This window comes from Misgurnus anguillicaudatus, chromosome 15 (assembly GCF_027580225.2).
Source record: "Misgurnus anguillicaudatus chromosome 15, ASM2758022v2, whole genome shotgun sequence".
NCBI lineage: Eukaryota > Metazoa > Chordata > Actinopteri > Cypriniformes > Cobitidae > Misgurnus > Misgurnus anguillicaudatus.
The window spans coordinates 410,056-435,697 of NC_073351.2; the positions used below are offsets into that span (position 1 = coordinate 410,056).

At 38.0% G+C, this 25,642-nt stretch overlaps 1 protein-coding gene across 5 annotated transcripts in view; it reads left to right on the top strand.

Moving 5' to 3' along the window:
• Positions 1 to 25,642, top strand: part of LOC129419431 (suppressor of tumorigenicity 7 protein homolog) — a 236,756-nt gene that overhangs the window by 116,095 nt on the left and 95,019 nt on the right. For all 5 annotated transcript variants that reach the window (XM_055174572.2, XM_055174573.2, XM_055174569.2 and 2 more), the window contains 2 exons: positions 1,766 to 1,863; positions 17,604 to 17,718. In XM_055174572.2, coding sequence (XP_055030547.1) covers positions 1,766 to 1,863; positions 17,604 to 17,718 — 213 coding nt within the window. The remainder of the gene's footprint in view (positions 1 to 1,765; positions 1,864 to 17,603; positions 17,719 to 25,642) is intronic.

Here is a 25,642-nt window from a genome sequence, read left to right on the forward strand (position 1 = left end):
CAGCAAACATCTCCTCACTATCTGCTTGCTGCCTGACCGCTGATCAAACTGTAATAAAAAACGATCTCTGTAGACAGCCCAGGTTCCACAAACAGCAATAATAACACAGTGGCCAAACCTAGCACCACGAAACAAAACAAAGTGTTCCAGCCAATAAAGGACAAGAAGGATTTGGGGGTGGGGGTTGGTCGCGTTAATGAAAGCAAGGAAGGGAGAGGGAGGGGGAGGAGTTAGCTATGCTCCATTTGTTTGAAAACGGTTCAAACATCAACAAAAAGTCACGTCGCACAGATTCGCTTAGAGCGCCTTTAATTATGTATTGGTGTATATAAAGACAGTTTAAACAAATTTGTAAAAAAGTTTTTTTTAACTATGTTGTCCTTAACTAGTCACAAAATGCTGAAGTATTTCTTTGAGGAACCCATTCACAGCTCATGTGCTGAACGGACACAAGTATAACAGAATGTAAGCACATGTGTGAAATCGCTGGCTGATGATGGGGTGCTGCTCCTTGCAGTGTCCTCCGACTCCATTCGTGAGGTGCTCACATCAGCTTTTGGGCACCTGTGTTCTGCGTTTTTATCCAGCCATGATGACAAACTCATGCTGTTGTCCAAGGAAAAACACTGCTGAATAATACTGCATTTATTGTTGTTCATGGTATTGTATTTATTGTGATATATTGATATCCTAATGAAGATCAGAAATTATTGTGATATAGTTTTAAGTCCATATCGCCCATTTCTAATAAAAACATCTGCGTCGGCAGCGCAAAAGGTCATGGGTTCGAACACACAGGATACTGTTAATCGCTTTGGATAACGGAATCTGCCAAATGCATAAGTGTAAACATAAATAACTTCAGTAATGGTTTATGAATAACATTGTTTTTGTTTCATCTGGGAAGGTAAATCTCATTGAGGTAATTCGTAAAAGGTGGAAAGTAAGCCACTTTATACCAGCTTGTAGTGTACTGCAGGTAAACAAAATGCTTTGCTAGCATAATCCAGCTTTCTTTATATTTCAAACAGCATGGTAATAACTAGACTTGGATTGTGGACAAATGAATATAAGTCATCAACATCAACACTGTGGTGTTTTTGTCATTTAAAAATGTATATATTTGTATATCAGTTCACGAGTTTAGGGCAGAAGTCTCTTTCTATATTCAACCTTTTATAGACCTGTCTTTCATTATACTGTACAACCTCATAATTGTCTAAGATTGTAGGGATGTAATGATTAATCGTGTGTCCCATTAAAAATGCCTGTCTGAAATCAATTCTAAATCGCAAGGCTCGATTCTTTGTTTCATGCACAGCTTGTGCGTGTACTACGGCATTTGGTCAGTAGGAAGTCCTAATCAGATCATTCATTATGGGTCTGAGTCGTTTATAACGTGCATTTAAAAAAGCAACACTCGTTAAATAAAAATCATTCAAAATATTCTTTATTATCAATACCTGAAACAGTTTGAAGAACAGCGATATAAATATTCCTGTAGACATTTCCTGGAATAGCGTTTGTAATGCTACTTCTTCTGTGGCACAAAGGTAGTTCTGCACGAGAGCGCCCCCAGGCGTTCGGATGTGCCGGGAATTCATCGTAATTCATTAACATTCATTCATTGAGAAAACGCGCATTTGCACGATTAATCGTTACAGCCCTATAAGATTGTGAAAATAGACTGATCGCTAAAAACTGTTGTATTTCAAAAGTATCTTAGGAAATTAAGTTTGATATTCACTTTGACTTTTTTCTATAGGACGGGACACTAATGTGTTAGTTTACATCAAGAGAAGACTCGCAATGTGCTCCAGAAAGCTTGGACGCACACGAGAAGCAGTGAAAATGATGCGAGATGTGAGTTACCTTTGGATTTCTACACAGTCACACACAGAGTATTAGTCATTTTCTTTATTATTACATATGTTTATTTATATATTAGAGCCACTTGACTTGTCAATTTTTTGTCATTTATTTTAAAGAGCACCTATAATGCTTTTGGAAAAGTTCCTCCTTATTAGTGTTTACGTGATTTCTAGAACCCATTCTCATAACAAAATTTTTAGCAGATTTTTTTTAGCTTTTGTCTTAGCTCATGTCTCTTTAAAGTCCCCCACTTATACTTGCTCAGTCAACTCTGATTAGTCTGCTAGCCCAGTCTACTGTGTGTACTGACCCTGATTCACCTGAGTTTGTGTTTGTTTGAAACATCTCATGATTCGGCAAGAATTTAATACTCCAGGGAGTTTATTTTACAATGATATAAAAGCCCCAAAGCGTGAACAGTGGAATATGTGTATCCTGATCTGGCAAGTTATTCGCCTTTTAAGCAAACATAAAACAGCTCCGGAGAATATTCTTAAACATTTAAAATTCGGAAGAGAGGACAAAAGGAGTTGTTTTTCAGAGACTGAAAAATCTGAAGTCTTTCTAAAATCCCCTTTTCAGCATTTGTTTTGGTAAATGTGCAGTCTTTACTGGGAAAAAAAACGACTGGAAAGTTTTTATGGACACTGTTTGGGACGCTGATTAAGTAACTGATGTAATTTGTAGTCGTGTTGTTTTGTTAAGATATGTTTATACCCCAGATATCATTTAGGATATTTTCAAACAGTAAACTGTGGTTTACAAAATCACTCAAGATTTTTCTGTCAAAAAGAAATGGAGCTTTTAAAGGGAGGAACATAGTTGAGGCAAAAAATATATGAAATTAAGAGAGCTAAAGCAACCTTTAAGAAAGACCTTGGGCCCTATTTTAACGATCTAAGCGCATTGTCTAAAGCGCACAGCGCAACGTGTAAATGGGCGTGTCCGAATCCACTAATTTAACGACAGGAAAAATGGTTTGTGCGCCGAGTGCATGGCCGAAAAGGGTTGGTCTTATTGTAATGGGAGTATTTTGGGCGTAACGTGCAGTAAACCAATGAGAGTCTCCGCTCTCATCCCCTTTAAAAGCAAGTTGTGCTGGCGCTATGTCTAATCCCTATTTAGATGACGAACTTTGTAAACTGAAAAACTAAGCGGAGGAAGAAGATCCCTAGTTTAAGATTAATGTTAAATAATTGTGTTGTTTTTCACTTGTATTGAAATTGTTATTTTTTTATTAAAACCTTTAAAACCCGTTTTCTTTTAGTCATGGAAGTAAAAAAAGCAGGCTTGTAATTGCTTTAAATGTATGGCTATCCAATATCATCAAAAAACTAATTTACAAGTATGTAAGAAAAGGTTTGTAACAAACAGGAGAAAAAGAATTTACAAACGCGTTTCAGCACTTTGGACAGCGGTTGTTTTTAGCAAAGAGTTTTTATAAGCATTACTTAAAAATGTTTCTCATCTCACCATATCCGCAAGTACAGAGTCATCATATAATAAATCCGTGAGGTAGCATTTAAAAAAACATTTAAAAACATATGCATTTGTTTAAATCAAAGCATTTATTTACTTACCAGGCTGCAGGTGAAGCAGCTCTTTGCGCCTTCTAACATCTCATAATTAGTCCTCATTTATGTCCAAGAGATTCAATAATAATCTTTTACATTCAATCCTTTAATCTTTCATATTTAAAAGCATTTTTGTGCTGCTGCGCATTCATGTACTTTGTGATAAGCAAACCCGCGTTGTCCTCCCGTTTATAGGCGCATATTACTAATGCGCTCTTTAAATAACATAAAACACTTTAGACTTTAGACCAGGTTTTTGTTGGTCAATGGCGTAGTCTATTTTAGTTGCCTCAAAATAGCAACGCGCCAACAATGCGCCTGAACACACCTCGTTTTCAGACCAGAACGCCCATGGGCGCAAAAGGGGGCGCAAATGCATTTGCTATTTAAACAACGCAGCGCTAAACGTGAAAATTAGGGTGGAAACTAGCGAAAGACACTTGCGTCGCGCATTGCGCTGCATTGCGCCGGGTGTAAGATAGAACCCCTTGAGTTAAAATGGGGAGTTTAGGTTTTGTTTGGGAGGGGATGCATTTAATAACAAGTCAAGATCATAGGAAAACAAACAACAGAATTAGCTTGAATGGATTGGCCTCCAATGAATTTTTGTCACAGGATTTTTATCATTTAGTTTGATTCTAATGATTTTAATCAGGAAATGTGTGTTTCACTTTTGTGTTGGTTTAATAAACTTTATGCCCAGCTGCACTACTTCCTGAACTTCAGCCAGCTCCTTGTTTCCTGTCTGCCATTATTTGACAAACTGATTAATCCAGGTGTGTCTGATTATTGTTGTTGTGACTACTGAGGTCAGGCACACCTGGATTAATCAGCCCGTCCAACAATGGCAGACAGGAAACAAGGAGCCGGCCGAAGCCCAGGAAGTAGTGCAGCTGGGCACAAAGCCCATTGTCTTGAGAGAATTGTGACCAAGTAGGGTCTACGCCAGAGAATAAAGAATGTTTCACAGGGGGGGCATACTTTGTTCATATTGAAGCATATCATATCTTCATCATCTTTCTTTCTTTTGATTTATAATAATTTTCTTTCAAATCAATTTCTTCACACACTTCAACATGAAATGTCCCCTTTAAACACCTTATTTATAAGATCTTTACCCAATAGATTTTCCACGAGAGTAACTGCCGTGACTTTAAACTACACCTGCTATTTCTCCATTTTTGATCCTTTCTGTCTTATACAGCTATTTTTTACTCAATTAGAAAATTAACAAATAAAAACACTTAAAGCTAAACTGTTTAGGATCTACTTCCATCTAGCGGTGACATTCTATATGACAACCAACTGAATATTGCTTTCTAGCCCCCCTCCATTCGGAGCGTGTTTTAACTCCTACGTGGCCGTGTCATGCCAAGGTTAACATGGCTTCCAGTACAAAGCAAAAGCAATAAAAAACAATGAACAATTTACAGTGTCCTTTGCCTGTGATCCGTCATAGCACACAGATTAATGTTAAACATGGAAAAAGTATGTTTTTTATGATATGTCCGCTTTAAAGCAACACTATGTAGTTTTTTTACCTTTAAATAATGTATCTAAAATTATTTCAGTGATAGAACAACTTTTAACTGGACAAATTGTACTGTTGCTGCAATCTGAGCAGCCTCCTAGCTGCTACAAGCACACTCTGAAAGTGGCGGTGGAGGGTAGGAAACACAGCCCAGCCCCTCCCCCTGCCTGCAGAAGAGTGTCTGATACCAGGCACTGTTGCGCTTTTCAACCACATGGGGAGCTGTAAGTCATTTTTACATGGAAACTACATAGTGTTGCTTTAAATCACATACAAAAAGCAACCATAAACATAGCTTAGACACTCCTTTTTCATCAACGCAAGAAAAATATCCTAGGGGCGGTTACACTTGGTATTAAGATGTGTTTTCGTCAATCAGATCACAAGTGACCGGGAGAGACACATCACGTTTACACTCCGTCTCTTTTGTCCAGATGGTCTGTGGACGAGTCCCTCTCTGTCATTTAAATATGAACAGGAGTAATGACGGGTTTAAATGGACACAAACTAATATTATGTCAGAGTCCACTGCCTGTGTTGTAAGTAAATATGTTACACAATGTTTTGTCCGTGTATATAAGCGCTTTCTCTGATATTTTAGAGCAATTGCTGAAATAAATAGGGCAACACATTTCATATGCTTGTAAAATGAAACTAATGAAAGAGGGGCAGATCAGCTGCTTCAGTTTTATCAATGAAAGGCTAAAAATAGCAATGTACACTGTGCTAGAGGTCAGAAAAGATGTAAAACATTGTGTTTCGTACCTCAGATTACATAAATGGGCGGAGAGACGACGTGTGGCTGTTTGAACACATTCAACCATATTGACGTTTACACTAACAATACGTAATGTTATGGATAACCATGCTACAGTTAGCCAAGGAACTATAAAACTTTGAGTTTACACCATAGACTGTAAAGATTTAAATGAATATGCTGAATTGCCTGTGGAGAAGATAGAAAGCAGGCAACTTCGGCGTCTCTTGAGCCTCATGAGCTGATTTTGGTCTTGTTGTTTTTCCTGTCGCATTGTCGGTTTCCCTTTTTCGCTTCCTTGGCGACTCGTTTTAATATCCTCAAGAATAGGTCTTCAACAGGCTTTCAAATCTGACTCAAATCAAAGCACTAGATCGCAAGTGTGCGGCTGTTTCTAAATCAGAATCTACACTTACAAGAATATGTGATTAGTAGGTGCAAGTAATTACACACGAATGAGCACATATTTTTGAAAGAACAAAATTTTTGAATTTTTGAATGTGTTTTTGCTAACAATTAACTAAAAAAACTACACAGTGTAGCTTTAAGTAATATTCCATTAGTCTTTTATAAGTAAATGTCAAGCTTACCCTTTTTTTCTTCAATATTACTTTTTCTACACTGCAAATGTTTTTCAAGCAGTTCCTTACTTTATTAATATTTATCTTTCAATTCAATTTGTTTTATTTGTCTAGCAATATTATTTTTTCTCTTCACAATAGTGTTAAACATAAATATTTTTTTCATTTGATCATGATATAAAATATAGACGTAAAAACCTCTATTCAACCTATATATACCATTTACCTTTATCTATAATCTCTTATTATTTTATCTTTTACTATTATTATTATTATTATTATTATTATTATTATTATTTTACTAATATTAAACAGTATTTCGCTTCACTGCTATCTACTTTCATACACAGCACTCATTCAGGCCCTGCACTCACTCTATTTATAGCATACACCCAGTCATTCACTCTTTAAACATGACACCACCTGTTTCTCACTGTTGATGATCCTTTCAACTTTTACTCACAAGACAAACTTTTCATCAGACGTTAGGGCGGTATCCACAGAATATTTTTTATCCATTTAGACCTCTATTATATAAACATATAAAGAGCTGTATCTATAAAAATTCTGCCGGTGCAGAACCCTATTATTTATTATATAATTTTTTTATCCATACAATGTAAAAATGCAGCACTAATGTCAAATCAAAAATATATTTTTGATACCATAACCTAGTAAAAAATGAATTTGCTTGCAAAACCAAATTACTTTTTCTTTATGCAATCTTTCTTTTTTTACAGTGTAGCCGCTTATTCTATCTTTCAAAGCCCTCTTGGAAAGGCATTTTTTAATAATCTATTCCAGTCTATTTCTATCCATCAAGGCCCATTTAAAAATAAACACAGATTATATTTTCTTCATACTACTTTATGTACTTTTTGTCCATACACTGTAAATGAAATGTAGTATTGATGTCAAATCAACATATGCTTAGTAACTTAACCTAACAAAGTGAAACATGAATTGCCCATTATTCATTTACAGTGTATCCGCTTATTGCATCTATCAAAAGCCCTCCTGTAATAAGCATTTCTTTTAATCTGTTTCAGTCTATTTGTATCCATCATGGCCCTGCTACAAATCAACACAGATTTATTTTATTCTCGTGAAATTTGTTCCAGGTTAATGCTGTCCATCAAGCTCCTCTCAGCAACCCACAGATTATCCACCTGAGCTCAGGCTGTTTCTTCCTCTTTATAATTTCAAACAAATTACACAATGCATTTAAATCCTTGTAAGTGGAACCCATTTTAACTTTTATTAATCTTTGTTCTTAATTTTTGGAAGAGCATTGTAAAAGTCTTACCATCCCAACCTAGATGAACAACAGAATCCATTGTAATATACATTTCTCTAAAAGTTGAAACTCCTCACATGTAGTTGTTTTTAGCACGTTTCACTGACAGGTGTTGTAACTTCATTCCTTGCAAATGTCAGCCTATGCATTTTTAGCTACAGTATGTTCTCAGTTACCCATACTGTATTTTAAACCCTGCATACATTGCACTCTTGAAGACTGCTAGTCTGCTAGTCTTCAATTTATAAACATGAGACATACATACCGGTACTTGCAAAACACCTTTGAATCTGAATACCATGGTCACCAAAGATTTGGTTCGTAATAAAAAATAGTCTTCAACTATTTGATAAAATGGCAGCTATTTGCATAGCTTCGATATTTTCCCTAATAACTACAATTTTGTTAGTGAAGTAGTTCATGAAATCGTTACTATTTGGAGTTTAGTATCTGTTTCTGTTTGTTCTTTGTTTCTAGTCAGTTTCGCAACTGTGTTAAAGAGGAATCGAGGGCTATTATGATTTTCTTCTATAAGCTTGCTGAGATGGGTAGATCTGGTGGTTTTTATAGCCTGTCTGTAGTGTTAAACACTCTCTTTCAATGCAGCACACATTACCTCTACCGCTACAGGCAGACCCAACGCCACCACAGGCAGACCCAACGCCACCACAGGCAGACCCAATGCCACCACAGGCAGACCCAATGCCACCACAGGCAGACCCAATGCCACCACAGGCAGACCCAATGCCACCACAGGCAGACCCAACACCGCCACAGGCAGATTCAATAACCCCACAGGGGTTGGATTTATTTTGGTTTATTATTAGATTTTTCTTGTTCTCTGTTTTATCGTGTAAGATCTCTGGCATTTTCTGTACCACGCATACAGAAGACTTTTTCCCATTCTAGGCATTTATTTTTTCAGAAGAAAGACCTGTTATGTCCATGATGGACGTTTAAACACTTTATTAACTACTAGTTGTTCAGTAGATGTAGAGTTTCTGTAAATGCGGTTGTCACTACCATAATTTTGCGTAGCAATGAAATAGCAATGAAATCCCGATCCACCCTCTATTCAAATCGTCATCCAAAACACAGCCTTTTTCAAAACACATGAACACTCACAGATCAGATGGTCACATCTCAGGTCTCATTCTTTTTTGAGAAAACTTTGCAGTACAAAGTGAATAACATTATCAAAATAACCAACATAAACAGCATCAGAATTTACATCAGAATTAGTTAAAGCACACTTTCGTTTGTGTAGACATAGTAACTATATCGTTAATCCGTAAACGAACACAAATTTCGTAAGCAACACAATGTTTCATCAAAGTAGAATATCTGAATCCATCTCAATACAAACATATCTCGTACCTACCTTACCAAACTAAACAGTGCAACGACCCTTTCAGACTCTTTGCCTCCTGCAGCTGTTTGCATCTCGTGGTAAAGCAGTGAAGTTACCGATGTTAAAAAAATGCTGTTGTTGTTTTAATTTGGGTTTTTGCTCTTTGCTGATCCGGGCAGTTTTTGCTGTTTTAAAAAATGTCTTTCGTTTTGTGGCTCCTGTGGAGGTTGTCAATTTAGCAGAAAAGTTTGCCATTCTCTCTCTGTTTACAGACGGGAGGTGAGCGCACGTGAACGCGCCGATGACGTATGGTGTTTGCGTGAACAAGCTGCGGCGATGGACATTCAAATTACGCATATGGATGAGGGACAAAAAAGGCAACGTCCGTTCGGACCGAGATCTTTGATTGGTTGAACATTTTTTGGTCCTATGCCTTTCACAGATGACATAAATTTCTACAAATACATTTACACAACTGAACATAGTGATTGCTATCAGGATGTGAGGAGACTTTTAACCAGCATAACTAAAAATGTTTCAGGATCAAATGTGATACCCTGTCTTTAAGCATTAAAAGTTGATGTGACAACTTCGAATTAATATGCAGTGTGTACAGGACAATCGTAAACTTACCAATCGCGGGACTTCCCATTGTCTGCTTTTCTCCATCGTTCTTTAAAAAAACATTTTTGACCTTCGCCTCTTTGTCCACTGGCTCCTCCTGAGATTTTTTCTCTGCAGACCTCTTAACCCCTACGATGTAATGCCACAGTTTTTGAGTGTGCCTCCTCTAAAAGTGTCCGGGTGAAAGAGTATGCTATTTTTATTTACCCACGGTGGCCGGTAGGTAGTGTTGTAGATCTCGAGACCGGTCTCGGTCTTAAGACCACTTTTTAAAGGTCTGGGTCTCGTCTTGGAATCGACCGCATATTTCCTCGGTCTCGTCTCGGCCTCAGACAAAGAGGACTTTGGATTTTATTTCAAGACCACAACTGATGGCACATCACAAATTTGATCAAAGTTGATTTCAGCTCTTTAATGTTTGTTCACTTTTATTTGCTTATAGACAAAGATAAATTCCCACATATCTGCAATGCCTTTGATTATTTGATCAACTTCTCTGATGGCACTCACGCACACACACACACGCACACACACACACACACACACACACACACACACACACACGCACACACACACACACACACACACACACACACACACACACACACACACACACACACACAGACAGACAGGAAGTGCCTAAGCATATGCATATTCCTGCAGTGTTTTAATGCAGTGACTTGCAAAGGTCTTGGTCTTGACTTGGTCTCGGCCTGTCTTGGTCTTGACTCAGTCTCGACCCTTTAAAGTCTTGGTCTTGTCTCAGTCTCGGCATGTCTTGGTCTTGGTCATGACTTGGTCTCGGTTTAGGTGGTCTTGACTACAACACTACCAGTAGGTGAAGCGAGTTTACCCGCCACAACACAAAATCACCCACATTTGGCTGGTGGTGGGTGCTAATTTCCATACCTGAATACAAATTATTTTGTATTCAACTTATTACTCTACCCGGCTGTCAGGGCAGCACTGATTCGCAACATATACAGTACATTAAAAAATAGAATAGCTGAAGAAAAGTAGCGGATCCACCATTGCAAACAAAGTTTAGAACAAAACAAGAAAACAAAGAACAGGAATAAAAAAATAATGGTGACGCAAATGCTCCACAGCTTTCTGTTCTTGGAATAAGTAAAAATAAAAGAAGAAAAGACAATGGTGTTTGTGCAAAGACTGTCCATTGCCTTTGTGTTATTGTTTGTAGTGGAGTATTCCTGTCTCAATATTTTTAGACACAAACGATTTTGTATGCGTACTGTCCGCTTTTGGACCCTCCTGATGACGAAAATGATGTTATGCGGATGAGTGCGTACACGGCCGGCCCTAGTCTACCTTTGGCCTCAGTTCTGGGAGTGATAAGTTGCGTTCTTTTTTACAGGTTGCTTTTTGCTGTACCCCGAGTTTCAACTAAGCTGTGTAACCTTTGTAAGTAATCATAAATCAGACATAACTATTTATGTAGAAAGTTTGTCATTTGCATGTTAATTTTTAAGTGATCTTAGACTATTTGAGCGACATAGATGTCACAAATTTCAAAGCTTTGGTGAAGAAATGTGGATGTTAGCTTTAGGTGTGCTCAACTTTTAAGCAGCGTGTGTGTGTGGAAATGTCCGTAAACAGTGTGGGGGTAAACGCGACATCTTTATCAAAACGTTGATTGGCCCGAAGCTGTTAGCGCGGTCTGACGTCGTCCGTTTTAAATGCCGGTAATCTATGTTTTTGTTCACACAGTTGCAGCCCTCAACAACATGATCTCACAAAGTTCTGTGGGATAGTCACAGAATTTTTTGCTCATTTTCCGTAACATTCTCACGGATCTCCAAATATTTCCGTGGCCCTGCCACGGACTTTCTTTTCCGTGGAATTCTCACGGATTGGTTACTCGGCTGTTTTTTCCTATTTTCGAACCATTGGTGCTTCGGTTTAGGGTTGGATTTGATGTTTGCGTTAGAATGTCACTTTAAGTATTGGTTTATACTATTTTTTATGTATTCTTTTATATTTTCTAAACTTTAATCAATTGTAGCCTGGCGTTGGGGTTAGAGTTAGGTTTGGGTGGGGATGTCATTTTATGTAAATCTGGCCCTAAACCGAAGCGACAATGGTAAGAAAATAGGACAAAACAGTTGAGTAACCAATCCGTGAGAATGCCACCGAAAAGAAAGTCCGTGGCAGGGCTACGGAAATATGCGGAGATCCGTGAGAATGCCACAGAAAAATGAGCAAAAAATTCTGTGACTATGCCACAGAAATTTGTGAGATCATATACTGAATAATAGTGTACTTTTACATGTGTATATGTACTGGTAACAGTTTTGTCTAAATAAAAAAGGGTATTTACAAAATTGTTTAAATCAAACACACCTGATCCATCTAATCAAGGTCTTAGATACTTTGAGGCAGGTGTGTTGAGGGAAGTTTTAGCTAAACTCTGCAGGACACCGGCCCTCCAGGACTGACTTTGGACACCCCTGGTTTATGCAAATGACTTCATTTGAACAACACTGTTCCAAACCCCCTAAAATCTCCCCTGGGAACAAAAAATTTTTTCTTATGCTCCCTGTTCATGGAATAATCTACAAAAAGATCTGCATTAAACTACATTGACATTTATCTATGAATTTAAAAAGTTGATAAGAAATGTGATAGACATGTGATTGTTTCTTTTAGAAAGACTTCTGCTTTGAAATTGATATTTGTGTAAGTTTTTTTTAATATATATTCATCGTATTATAAATTGAGTTTGTATGGCTGCTACCTTGCCAGGTAGTACTTGTAAAAGAGATCATTGATTGCAATGGGACTTTCTGGATAAATAAAGATAAAAAATAATGTGAGGTTGTTTTATTAGCTAAGAACAGTGAAGGTGAATGAACGGGTAAGTGATTATGTCCATTTTGTAAGTGTACCACAAGGTACAGAATGACAGCAGAGTTGTGGATAAAATGTAGATGTGAGAGAGCAAGAGAAAGAAAGAGAGAGAAAAAGAGATTGAGACACAGACAGAGAGAGAGAGAGAGAGGGAGAACGGTACAGTGTGACCGCATGGTGTGGATGTGTGAGAGGTTGAGTGTGATGTCAGAGGGAGGGACACATCAAACTCAATAGCGACTTTATAGAAAAGGTGAGGACTCTTCAATATTTCGACTCCTCCTTTTCTCGCTTGCATCCCTGGGAGGGTGGAGCTGAGATGCACAATATAGGATGCACAAATGCAAATGAACAAGATAAACTTCTGCAAAATGTTGAACCTGCATAAAGTCAGAGATCAATCTAAACATTAACATGAGAATAAACAAATGTAATTTATTAAAGTAAAAATAAAAGACTGGCCGGACTAAGCAGCTAGTACAAGTAGCGGTAAGCAGTCTAGTTATTTAGAGTACACTTCTTAAAATCATTTACAGAAATAACAACAACAAAAACACTATAATAATACTAAGAATAGTGCATTTTAATTATAATATCATTTTCTTGACACCATAATGTAAAAAAATATCAAGGACATACTCTTGTGTGATCACGTGTAAAATGTGTGTTTTTGGAACATTTTTGTGTGATCTCATGTGATCACATGTGCATAATGTGGTGTCAATTTTTTACATGTGATCACATGTGGACAACATGTCACTACACTGATTTCACATGTCATCACATGGGTTTCATATGTGTTTCACGTGGGATTCACACAAATATGTTCCAAAAACACACATTTCTTCTACACACATCCGAGATACACAGTCTATCATTTTTCAGGCAAACACAATTTGAATTATTTTATTAAATGTACTGTGGCACACTGACACTGCTCAAGTCCTTTGTTTTATGTACTTTATATCATTGGTTTCAGTCCTGTTCCTGGGGACCCACTGCACATTTTGGGCATTTTTCAATTGGCATTTTATGCACCCTTGAAGTAGAGGTCTACACGGGTCCAAAAAATCTTACTCGAACCCAAAGAGACCGGTAAATGTGCTACACTGAACTGACCCAACTGTTATTTAAAAGCTGGACCCGCTTTACCACAGTAATATCCCTTCAGCAAGATAGATCTTGGTATCATTACGGGAGTATCCTAACTTGGTGGAATTAGTAGTTTACCCTCAGTGGAACTAGTAGATACTTCCGAAAATCAGTGTATACAGGAGTTTCCTAGTACGGATACACTTCTTTTCATGCAGTGAATGTTATTAATAAGTGAATAAACAAGTAGCGAAAATTTAACTTTTTGTCTTACCCATAAAAGTTAGCCTTCTCCCTCCTTGTACCTGACTGTGATGCACAATCCTCATTGAAAGCAAGGCTTTGAAGCGGTTTATGGAACGAAAACGAAAACCAAAAACTTTTGATGTTTTGCATGGAACAGAAACGAAACCAGAAACTTTTAAAAATATATATATTCCAGAACAGAATCGTTTATTTAAAATAATGGTAACCGGTTAATACCATTATTTTTTTCGTTCTTTGACAAGATTTCTGTCTATTATGACTCTGTGAAGTTCACTTCCAGTTGTTGTTGACTCATCGGAAAAATGAGAAGCTTGTCACCAGCAAGTAGCCTACTCAAGCCCAAGTCTCTAATGCTCAATCATAAGAGGTAAATATTGTAGGCTACTAAGTATCTCAAGATGTTTTTTTTTTAACTAATTAGTGGTTTAACGGATTGCAGTTGATCCGTGATCTGTACAGATCACGACCCACAGTTCGGCTCGCATGTGATTTGCAGATTAATATGCAAATTTAAATAGTTGATCATTTGCACGTGTTTCAAAGGCTTAAAGGCGGAGTCCACGATGTTTGAAAAACGCGTTGAAAAAAGAGACGGGCCGACTACCAAAACACACTTATAGCCAATCAAATCAAATCAAATGCCGGGTTGCGTATGTGTGGGGCGGGTCTATCAACAGATGGTCCAGATTCTATTGGGGTAGGGGCGTGTTTGTTTAGGTGATTTCAAATATCAACATTGGCTTTCAAACATCATGGACTCCGCCTTTAAGTGATTTTAAACAATTTTACCACGAAAAGGTGCTAAAGCAAGCAATTTTCTTTACGCACAGATACACATGCGGTTGAATGTGTCCGGTCCAACTCCAATCAAGCGTGATTATCCCTATGCCCTTCAAAGATCAGAACTCTTGGTGTATAAACTTGATAGAGAGTTGTGCTACTGTGTCACTACTGTGTAAAATACATTTGGCGAATAAAGCACTGAAAAACAACGTAATTTTCACTTTCATGGGTCAACGTGCATAATTATTTATACTGTTTGCCCATTTGGATTACAATAATGATTGCTTGTGCAGTGCCATGGCTGCTTTAGTTAGCTTTACTTCTTTGCTATCATCTCTGTGCTCTTTGAGCAGAGTCTGCGCCTGAGCAGCAAGACGGCCTTCTAAATAAAAGAGGCAATTGTCAAAGGTAAAGTCATTGCTTTTAAAAAATATATTTTAATTAAATGTGCGTGTGTGTGTTCTCCGAGGCCGATCGACTCCGGTATTACCCACAATGTTAAACAGACTCGGGAACTGAAGTAATAGATTGAGACCCATTTAACAGATGTTGAAATGTCACGTGATTTCAACATGGCGCCGCCCTGTGAAAATGCTGTATCTCTACTCGACAAAAAACTAACTTTACTTGCATAACGTACATACATAAGAAAACTGAAACAGCACGGGAAAACGTGGCAATGCCATCTAAGAAAACAACCAGTAAAGCAGAGATGGAGAAGGAGATGCCGAAAATTCATAAGTCGCTCAATCATTTGACTGAGGAGTTGTTCAAAGTGACTCACCAGCTGACAAAGCTGATGGGGCTTTTTGACGAGGTGAAACAATTGAGAGACTTGATAAAAGAAAAAGACCAAACTATCAATGAACTTGAAATGAGGATTGATCAGCTTGAACAATACACGCAGATGGAAGACATTATCATCACAGGTTTGAGTGTCAAACCCCGCTCATATGCCAAAGCGGCAGCAGTGGGAAGAAATGTAAGTGCGGATGCTGACACCAAGGATGTGCAGTCACTGGAGAGACAAGTTGTAACATTTCTGAGCGGAAAAGATATACATCAAGATGCGAATAACATCACTGCGTGTCACACTCTGCCAAGAAAAGACACAAAACAGCCAGCAATTATTCTGCGTTTTGCTATTCGGAAACACAAATTGATTTACTGTGGCAAGGAAGGAAGTTGAAAGGAAATAATGTGTATTTAAACGAGCATCTTACATAAAGAAATGCTGAGATCACCCGAGAAGCCCGCATGCTGAGAAGAAATTATAAGATAAATGCGACATGGACGAGGAACTGCAAGAACAATCTACTCCGGAACAAGCCAGGGTAATACTGGAAAGACAACTTAAAGACCTTAATTAGTTTAGAAATGTAGATTGAACAAAACAAACAAACAAATAAATAAAAAAAGAGATATTCTTGGAGCATGTTGATGACTATTACTTTATGCTATGGGTGAGAATAGTACGTTTAGACTGGGTTCAAATGGATCTCTTTGCACTCTGCTGGAGCTATGCAAACTATGAGAACGTGCATGCAGACAAATTTTCAGTGAGTTGGAGAATGGATTATTATAGGCCTACTTTACGTTGATTACTGTTGGATAACTTTTCATGTACTGGACTGTGGATAACAGGTACACATTTATGTACAGACAAACTGGAAGATGGGCCTACTTTACGTTGGACGGAGGAAAATTGCTTTAAAATTATTTTTACGATGGAGACCCGCCTTGTTGGACATGGGGATCATTTATAATTTGACAATTAGGAAAAGACTAAATATTAAAAAAGTGGCTTAAAAAGTGGTGGATTAGGGAGTATTTTGTGATTAACGCCAAAACAATATGACTGAGTGTAATTATGATTTATCAGTAGTTAATAGAGATAAAGATGAAATAAATGAGAAAATATTAGTAGCCCACATAGAAGTGAACTGAGTCAACATTTAGAAAATCATGCATCTCTATAAAACAAATGAGTTTGGGGAAGATATAGATCCAGATAATCATTTTTATAATAATATAATAATTGAATGTAAATACTATACTGAAGAGCAAAGTATTAACAAAGTTAAATTTTATCTTGTTTGCCGATGATACTAGTCTCTATTGCTCTGGACAAAATTTAGATTTTCTTTTGAAGATAGTGGAAAAAGAGCTTTCCAAATTAAAAACTTGGTTTGACTATAACAAACTATCAATGAATTTGAATGAAACTAAATATATTATTTTTGGAAGTAGAAAAATTGAAGACTCAATCAAAATAAATCATATAGAAATTGAGATAGTGTGTAATACAACATTTTTGGGTATCCATATTGATGATAAAATCAATTGGAAATTACACATAAATTATTTAAAGACAAAAAAATCTGAAACAATTGGTATAATATGTAAAATTAAATTCATTATATTTATAATACAATTCGCTCATTCCTTCATACTTAAATTATTGTGTGGAAATATGGGGGAATAATTATAAATCTATTATCAAACCTATCTTCATATTGCAGAAGGCTGCTTTTAGAATTGTTAACAGAGTTGATTATTACACCCCAACTAGCCCATTGTTTATTAAAATAAATGCATTGAAATTACAGGATTTGGTTGATCTAAACGCAGCTGAAATGATGTATAAGGTTAATAATCTAAAGCTCCCAGTCTGTATTCAGAACAGGTTTAAGTCAAGAGAGACTCAATATAATTTGAGAGGAATCACGGTCTATCAAAAAATTTAAGTTAGGGACAATACTAAAACGAGGTGTTTTTCAGTTAGAGGAGTCAATCTATGAAATAGCCTGGATGACAAAATAAAACATGTCTATATCAATAAAGGTGTTCATTTTTTTTTTATTAAATGTGATTGGTAGTTATATTGCATTAGAATGATATTGTTTAGTTTAGTTTAAAGACGTTAGATAAGGGAGACATTAAAATGTGCAGAGCAGTGGTGATATGGTGATATTGCGATAATGTGATATCTTGTGTTTTCTGCAGTTAATGAAGGAGTTTCCACTGCTCAGCATGTTCAATATTCACGAGAACCTGCTGGAGTCTCTTCTAGAGCTGCAGAACTATGCGGACGTGCAGGCTGTGCTTGCAAAGTATGACGGTATGAACTTCTGTTTTACTTTCATGCCACAAATGAATTTCTGCATAGCCACCTATTGTCTTGATCTGATTTTTGACACAGGGAACCCTTCACAACATTAAAATTATCTGTTTAATGTTTGATAATTTGGTAATTGGAGGCACCATAGAGACAAACATAATCATACAAATATAGCTGCAAGCAGCGATGCCGGGGTCAAGCCGAAAAGGGCACAGAATGAAGTATTGGTTGATGACCGTCATGATTTAAGATTTAAGAAGTTTTCAGTAGATTAAGGCAAATATAGCCATTTTTCAAATCTTGAGTGCTGTGTAGAAACAATGGGTTTTGCCTCAGGTCATGTTTGTGATGACACCCACCAAATTTAATATACATATGATTAAGCAATGTTGAGATATAGCCTCAAATGACTTGACCACTAGGGGGCACTGCACTAAAACAATAGATGGTGCCTCAGGTCATGATTGTGAAGACACCCACCAAATTTGGTGTACATACGATTAAGCAATGTGGAGATATAGCCTCAAATGACTTGACCACTAGGGGGCACTGCATCGAAACAATAGATGGTTCCTCAGGTCATGATTGTGATGACATCCACCAAATTTGATATACATACGATTAAGCAATGTTGAGATATAGCCTCAAATGACTTGACCACGAGGGGGCACTGCCCCGAAACAACAGATGGTGCCTCAGGTCATGATTGTGATGACACCCACCAAATTTGATATACATACAATTAAGCAATGTTGATATATAGCCTCAAATGACTTGACCACTAGGAGGCACTGCACCGATACAATAGATGGTGCATCAGGTCATGATTGTGATGAAACCCACCAAATTTGGTGTACATATGATTAAGCAATGTGGAGATATGGCCTCAAATGACTTGACCACTAGGTGGCACTGCACCGAAACAATAGATGATGCCTTGGGTCATGATTGTGATGACACCCACAAAATTTGATTTACATATGATTATGCAATGTTGAAATATAGCCTCAAATGACTTGACCACTGGGGGCACTGCACCGAAACAATATGGTGCCTCAGGTCATGATTGTGATGACAAATCCAAATTTGGTGTACATACGATAAAGTGATCTGGAGATAAAGCCTCAAAACTCTTAACCAGTAGGGGCACTGAAAAGTTTACAAGGGCTTTCAAAAAATGTCACTGATGAACTAGGTGGTGCTGTAACAAAACATTCCATACACCCTCAGTTCATGACATTTACAAGTTGTGAAACATTCACCTATTCATACAGTGTCAGCCACACAAGAGCCATCCACCTCATCGGGAGCATTTGGGCTTAGATGTCTCACTCATGGACACCTCATCACTTGGTCAGGTGGAGCTGGGGTTTGAACCACCAACCTTCCGATTTGTGGACAACCTACACTAACCACGGAACCACTGCCAATACACACATCAGTGTGCAAAACCTTTGCGAAGATATAGCCTCAAATCCATTTTCGTGCTCGCCATTATATTTGTTGATGTGCTATACAACAACTGACAAAAACTTTTTCTCTAGAGTCTAGATTGTGTGTACCAAATCCAAGCCAATCAAACGAACGCTGTAGGAGGAGTTTTGAAAAAGTTGGTATGTTTTGTTATTGAAAATGGCAGACAGAAAACGTTTTGATATCATTTGACTCAGCATGCCTCAAGGAATCTAACAATAGCACTTTCATGAATTTAGACTCAATTTTGCAGTAGTTATAAGCAAAAAAAAATTACTTTTCAATGACTGTTATGACATATAACTCATGGACAACTTGACACTTGGTCAGGTGGAGCTGGGGTTTGAACCACCAACCTTCCGATTTGTAGACAACCACCACTAACCCCTGAACCACTGAACCACTGCCAATGTGCAAAACTTTTGCGAAGATATAGCCGCAAATCCATTGCGGCATGCTCATCAACATGCTCAAACTAGGTGGCGCTGTATCGAAACTGTGCACGCACCCTCAGATCATGACTGCCATCAAAACTACCAAATCTCATGTGAATATGTTTAACTTTGGTGAAGATACTGCCTCAAATCCGTTTGTTCCCACTCTGCGTAAAATTTGTTGACGCGGTGTACGGAAACGGATTGGCGAATCGACACGAATTCCATAACTTTTTGCCATGAGTCTCTCTAGATGCTACACACCCATTCTTTATGCAAATTGGACAAAAGCTCTAGGACGAGTTCGAAAAAGTAGGTTTTACAAACAATTCAAAATATCGAAATAATTAGCATGACGGAAATGATGTCATATGGTGCAATCGAATTGGCATGAGCCAAGGAATCAGAAGAAACAAGAATTGCGTTTCTATGACGTACGGGTCAGCAGTTATGACCAAAAATGTAAGTGAAAATTTGGACTGTTGGTGGCGCTATCGGGTTTGACATAGACACTCCAAATTTGGTGTGGGGACTATTTGGAATGTCCTCTTTGAGTGTGCCAAATTTCATAACTTTCCTACAAAAAAAGTTAAAATTCAAAATGGCCGACCCCCAAAATGGCCGACCGAAAACCTTTTGGTATCGTTTGACTCGGCATGCCTCAAGGAATCTAACAATAGCACTTTTATAATTTTAGACTCAAGTTTGCAGTAGTTATAAGCAAAAATAGCCATTTTTCAAATCTCGTGAACACTAGGTGGCGCTGTGATGAAACTGGGCATGGACCCTCAGGTCGTGACTGCCATCAAAACTACCAAGTTTCGTATGAATACGCTTAACTTTGGTGAAGATACAGCCTGAAATCCGTTTTTTCGCGCTCTACGTAAAATTCATTGACGCGTTATACGGTAACGGATTGGTGAAAGAACACGAATTCCATAACTTTTTGCCATGAGTGTCTATAGATCCTACACACACATTCTTTAAGCAAATTGGACAAAAGCTCTAGGACGAGTTCGAAAAAGTAGGTTTTACAAACAATTCAAAATATCGAAATAATTAGCATAACGGAAATGACGTCACATGGTGCAATCGAATCGGCATGAGCCAAGGAATCAGAAGAAACAAGAATTGCGTTTCTATGATGTACGGGTCAGCAGTTATAACCAAAAATGTAAGTGAAAATTTGGACTGTTGGTGGCGCTATTGGGTTTGACATAGACACTCCAAATTTGGTGTGGTGACTATTTGGAATGTCCTATATGAGTGTGCCAAATTTCATAACTTTCCTACGTACGGTTCTATGGGCTGCCATAGACGCAATGGCGGAAGAAGAATAATAATAGATAATAATAATAATAAATATAGCTGCAAGCAGCGATACCGGGGTCAAGCCAAACATGGCAAAAAATGATTCATACGTGATGACTGTCATAATTTAAGATCCAAGTTTGCATTAGTTTTATGAAAAAATAGCAATTTTTTGTATCTTGAGACCACTAGGTGGCGCTTTGCCGAAACAATAGATGGTGCCTCAGGTCATGACTGTGATGTCACATACCAAATTTAGTGTAAATACAATAAAGCGATACGGAGATATAGCCTTAAATGACTTGACCACTAGGGGGCACTGACCAAACAATAAATTGTGACTCAGGTCTTGATTGTGATGACACCCACCAAATTTGGTGTAAATACAATAAAGCGATACGGAGATATAGCCTTAAATGACTTGACCACTAGGGGGCACAGACCAAATAATAAATTATGACTCAGGTCTTGATTGTGATGACACCCACCAAATTTGGTGTAAATACAATAAAGAGATGCAGAGATATAGCCTTAAATAACTTGACCACTAGGGGGCACTGACCAAAAAATAAATTGTGACTCAGGTCTTGATTGTGATGACACCCACCAAATTTGGTGTAAATACGATAAAGAGATGCAGAGATATAGCTTCAAATCTCTTGACCACTAGGGGGCACTGGAAAGTTTACAAGTCCTCCCAGAACATGTTGTTGATGAACCATACCAAGTTTCATAACAATACGTAATTGCGTTTCTGAAATACTTGAACTTAAAGAAAAATTCAAAATGGCCGACACACAAAATGGCCGACCAAAAACCATTTGGTATCGCTTGACTCGGCATGCCTCACGAAATCTAACAAGACCACCCTCATAATTTTACATTCAAGTTTGCAGTAGTTATAAGCAAAAATAGACATTTTTTATATCTCGTGACCAGTAGGGGGCAGTGTGACGAAATGGTGCATGCACCCTCAGGTCATCACTGTTATGACATATACCAAGTTTCATATTAATACACACAAGTTTTGCGAAGATACAGGCTCAAACACATTTTGGCGTGCTCGCCCTCGCATTCTTTGATGCGTTATAAGACAACAAATAGGTCTACCGAAAAGCTTTTGATTACTTTTTGTCTAGAGTGTCTCTAGATGATGCATACCAAAAATCTAGCCAATCACACGAGCGCTCTAGGAGGAGTTCGAAAAAGTAGGTGTTCAATATAATTCAAAATGGCCGACAGGAAGTAGGTTTGACTCAGACATATTTGGTACAGTCAGACTCAGCATGAGCCAAGGAATCAATAGAGTGAAGTCTTATGTCATAGTGGCAATTTAATCAAATGATATAAAGATTTTAAACAATTTATTTACATATCCTGACCACTAGGTGGCGCCGTCCTAAAGATTTATAGGTGCGCTCAGAACATGTCACTGATGAACCATGCCAAATTTCGTAGCGATACGCCATTCTGTTTGTGAAATACTGAACTTAATGAGAAAATTGAAAATGGCCGACACCCAAAATGGCCGACCGAAAACCGTTTGGTATCGTTTGACTCGGCATGCCTCAAGGAATCTAACAAGACCAACTTCATGATTTTAGACTCAACTTTGAAGTAGTTATCAGCGAAAATAGGCATTTTTCGAATCTCGTGACCACTAGGTGGCGCTGTGACGAAACGTTGCAGGCACCCTCAGGTCATGACTGTAATGACATATACCAAGTTTCGTGTCGATACAATAAAGTTTTGCGAAGATACGGCCTCACGTCCGTTTTGGCGTGCTCGCCGCCATATATGTTGGCAATTTGTACGAGAACGCATTGGTCTATCAAAAAGCTTTTGATAACTTTTTGTCTGGGGTGCCTCTAGATGCTACATACCAAAGGACATGAAAATCGGACAAACGGTCTAGGAGGAGTTCGAAAAAGTAGGTTTTACGGAAAATTCAAAATGGCGGAAAGATGTGCATGACACAAATGACATCAATGTGTGCAATTGAATCATCATGAGCCAAGGATTCAGAGGAAACAAGAATTTAGTTTCTAGGACTCACGGGTCATAAGTTATTAGCATGAACATAAGTGGACTTTTGGACTGTTGGTGGCGCTAGAGAGTTTGAGTTAGACACACCAAATTTGCTATAGTAACTTCTGAGACTGTCCTGTACATGTGTGCCAAATTTCATAACTTTCCTATGTACAGTTCTATGGGCTGCCATTGACTTCAATGGCGGAAGAGGAAGAATAATAATAATAAATATAGCTGCAAGCAGCGATACCGGGGTCAAGCCAAACATGGCAAAAAATGATTCATACGTGATGACTGTCATGATTTCACATCTAAGTTTGCAATATTTTTATGAAAAAATAGCAATTTTTTTGTATCTTGAGACCACTAGGTGGGGCGGAGCCGAAACAATAGATGGTGCCTCAGGTCATGACTGTGATGACACATACTCAATTTAGTGTAAATACGATAAAGCAATACAGAGATATAGCCTTAAATGACTTGACCACTAGGGGGCACTAACCAAACAATAAATTGTGACTCAGGTCTTGATTGTGATGACACCCACCAAATTTGGTGTAAATACAATAAAGAGATGCAGAGATATAGCCTTAAATGACTTGACCACTAGGGGGCACTGACCAAAAAATAAATTGTGATTCAGGTCTTGATTGTGATGACACCCACCAAATTTGGTGTAAATACGATAAAGAGATGCAGAGATATAGCTTCAAATCTCTTGACCACTAGGGGGCACCGAAAAGTTTACAAGTCCTCCCAGAACATGTTGCTGATGAACCATACCAAGTTTCATAACAATACGCAATTGCGTTTCTGAAATACTTGAACTTAAAGAAAAAATTCAAAATGGCCGACACACAAAATGGCCGACCAAAAACCATTTGGTATCGTTTGACTCGGCATGCCTCAAGAAATCTAACAAGACCAGTCTCATAATTTTACATTCAAGTTTGCAGTAGTTATAAACAAAAATAGACATTTTTTATATCTTGTGACCAGTAGGGGGCAGTGTGACGAAATGGTGCATGCACCCTCAGGTCATCACTATTATGACATATACCAAGTCTCATATTAATACCTAAAAGTTTTGCGAAGATACAGGCTCAAACACATATTGGCGTGCTCGCCCTCGCATTCTTTGATGCGTTATACGACAACGGATAGGTCTACCGAAAAGCTTTTGATAACTTTTTGTCTAGAATGTCTCTAGACGATGCTTACCAAAAATCAAGCCAATCACACGAGCGCTCTAGGAGGAGTTCGAAAAAGTAGGTGTTCAATATAATTCAAAATGGCCGACAGGAAGTAGGTTTGACTCAGACATATTTGGTACAGTCGGACTCAGCATGAGCCCAGGAATCAATAAAGTGAATTCTTATGTCATAGTGGCAATTTAATCAAATGAAATAAAGATTTTAAACAATTTATTTACATATCCTGACCACTAGGTGGCGCTGTCTTAAAGATTTATAGGTGCGCTCAGAACATGTCACTGATGAACCATGCCAAATTTCGTAGCGATACGCCATTCTCTTTGTGAAATACTGAACTTAATGAGAAAATTCAAAATGGCCGACACCCAAAATGGCCGACCGAAAACCGTTTGGTATCGTTTGACTCGGCATGCCTCAAGGAATCTAACAAGACCACCTTCATGATTTTAGACTCAAGTTTGAAGTAGTTATAAGCAAAAATAGGCATTTTTCGAATCTCGTGACCACTAGGTGGCGCTGTGACGAAACGTTGCAGGCACCCTCAGGTCATGACTGTAATGACATATACCAAGTTTCGTGTCGATACATTAAAGTTTTGCGAAGATACGGCCTCACGTCCGTTTTTGCGTGCTCGCCGCCTTGTATGTTGTTACTGTATACGAGAACGCATTGATCTATCAAAAAGCTTTTGATAACTTTTTGTCTGGGGTGTCTCTAGATGCTATATACCAAAGGACATGCAAATCGGACGAACGCTCTAGGAGGAGTTCGAAAAAGTAGGTTTTACGGAAAATTCAAAATGGCGGAAAGATTTGCATGACACAAATGGCATCAATGTGTGCATTTGAATCATCATGAGCAAAGGATTCAGAGGAAACAAGAATCTAGTTTCTAGGACTCACGGGTCAGAAGTTATGAGCATGAACATAAGTGGATTTTTGGACTGTTGGTGGCGCTAGAGGGTTTGAGTCAGACACACCAATGTTGCTATAGTAACTTCTGAGACTGTCCTCTACATGTATGCCAAATTTCATAACTTTCCTACGTACGGTTCTATGGGCTGCCATTGACTTCAATGGCGGAAGAGAAAACATAATAATAATAAGAAAACTAACAATAACAATAGGGTTCTACGCCCCTTCGGGGCTTGACCCCTAAATATAGCTGCAAGCAGCGATACCGGGGTCAAGCCAAACATGGCAAAAAATGATTCATACGTGATGACTGTCATGATTTAAGATCTAAGTTTGCATTACTTTTATGAAAAAAAATAGCAATTTTTTTGTATCTTGAGACCACTAGGTGGCGCTTTGCCGAAACAATAGATGGTGCCTCAGGTCATGACTGTGATGACACATACCAAATTTAGTGTAAATACGATAAAGCGATACGGAGATATAGCCTTAAATGACTTGACCACTAGGGGGCTCTGACCAAACAATAAATTGTGACTCAGGTCTT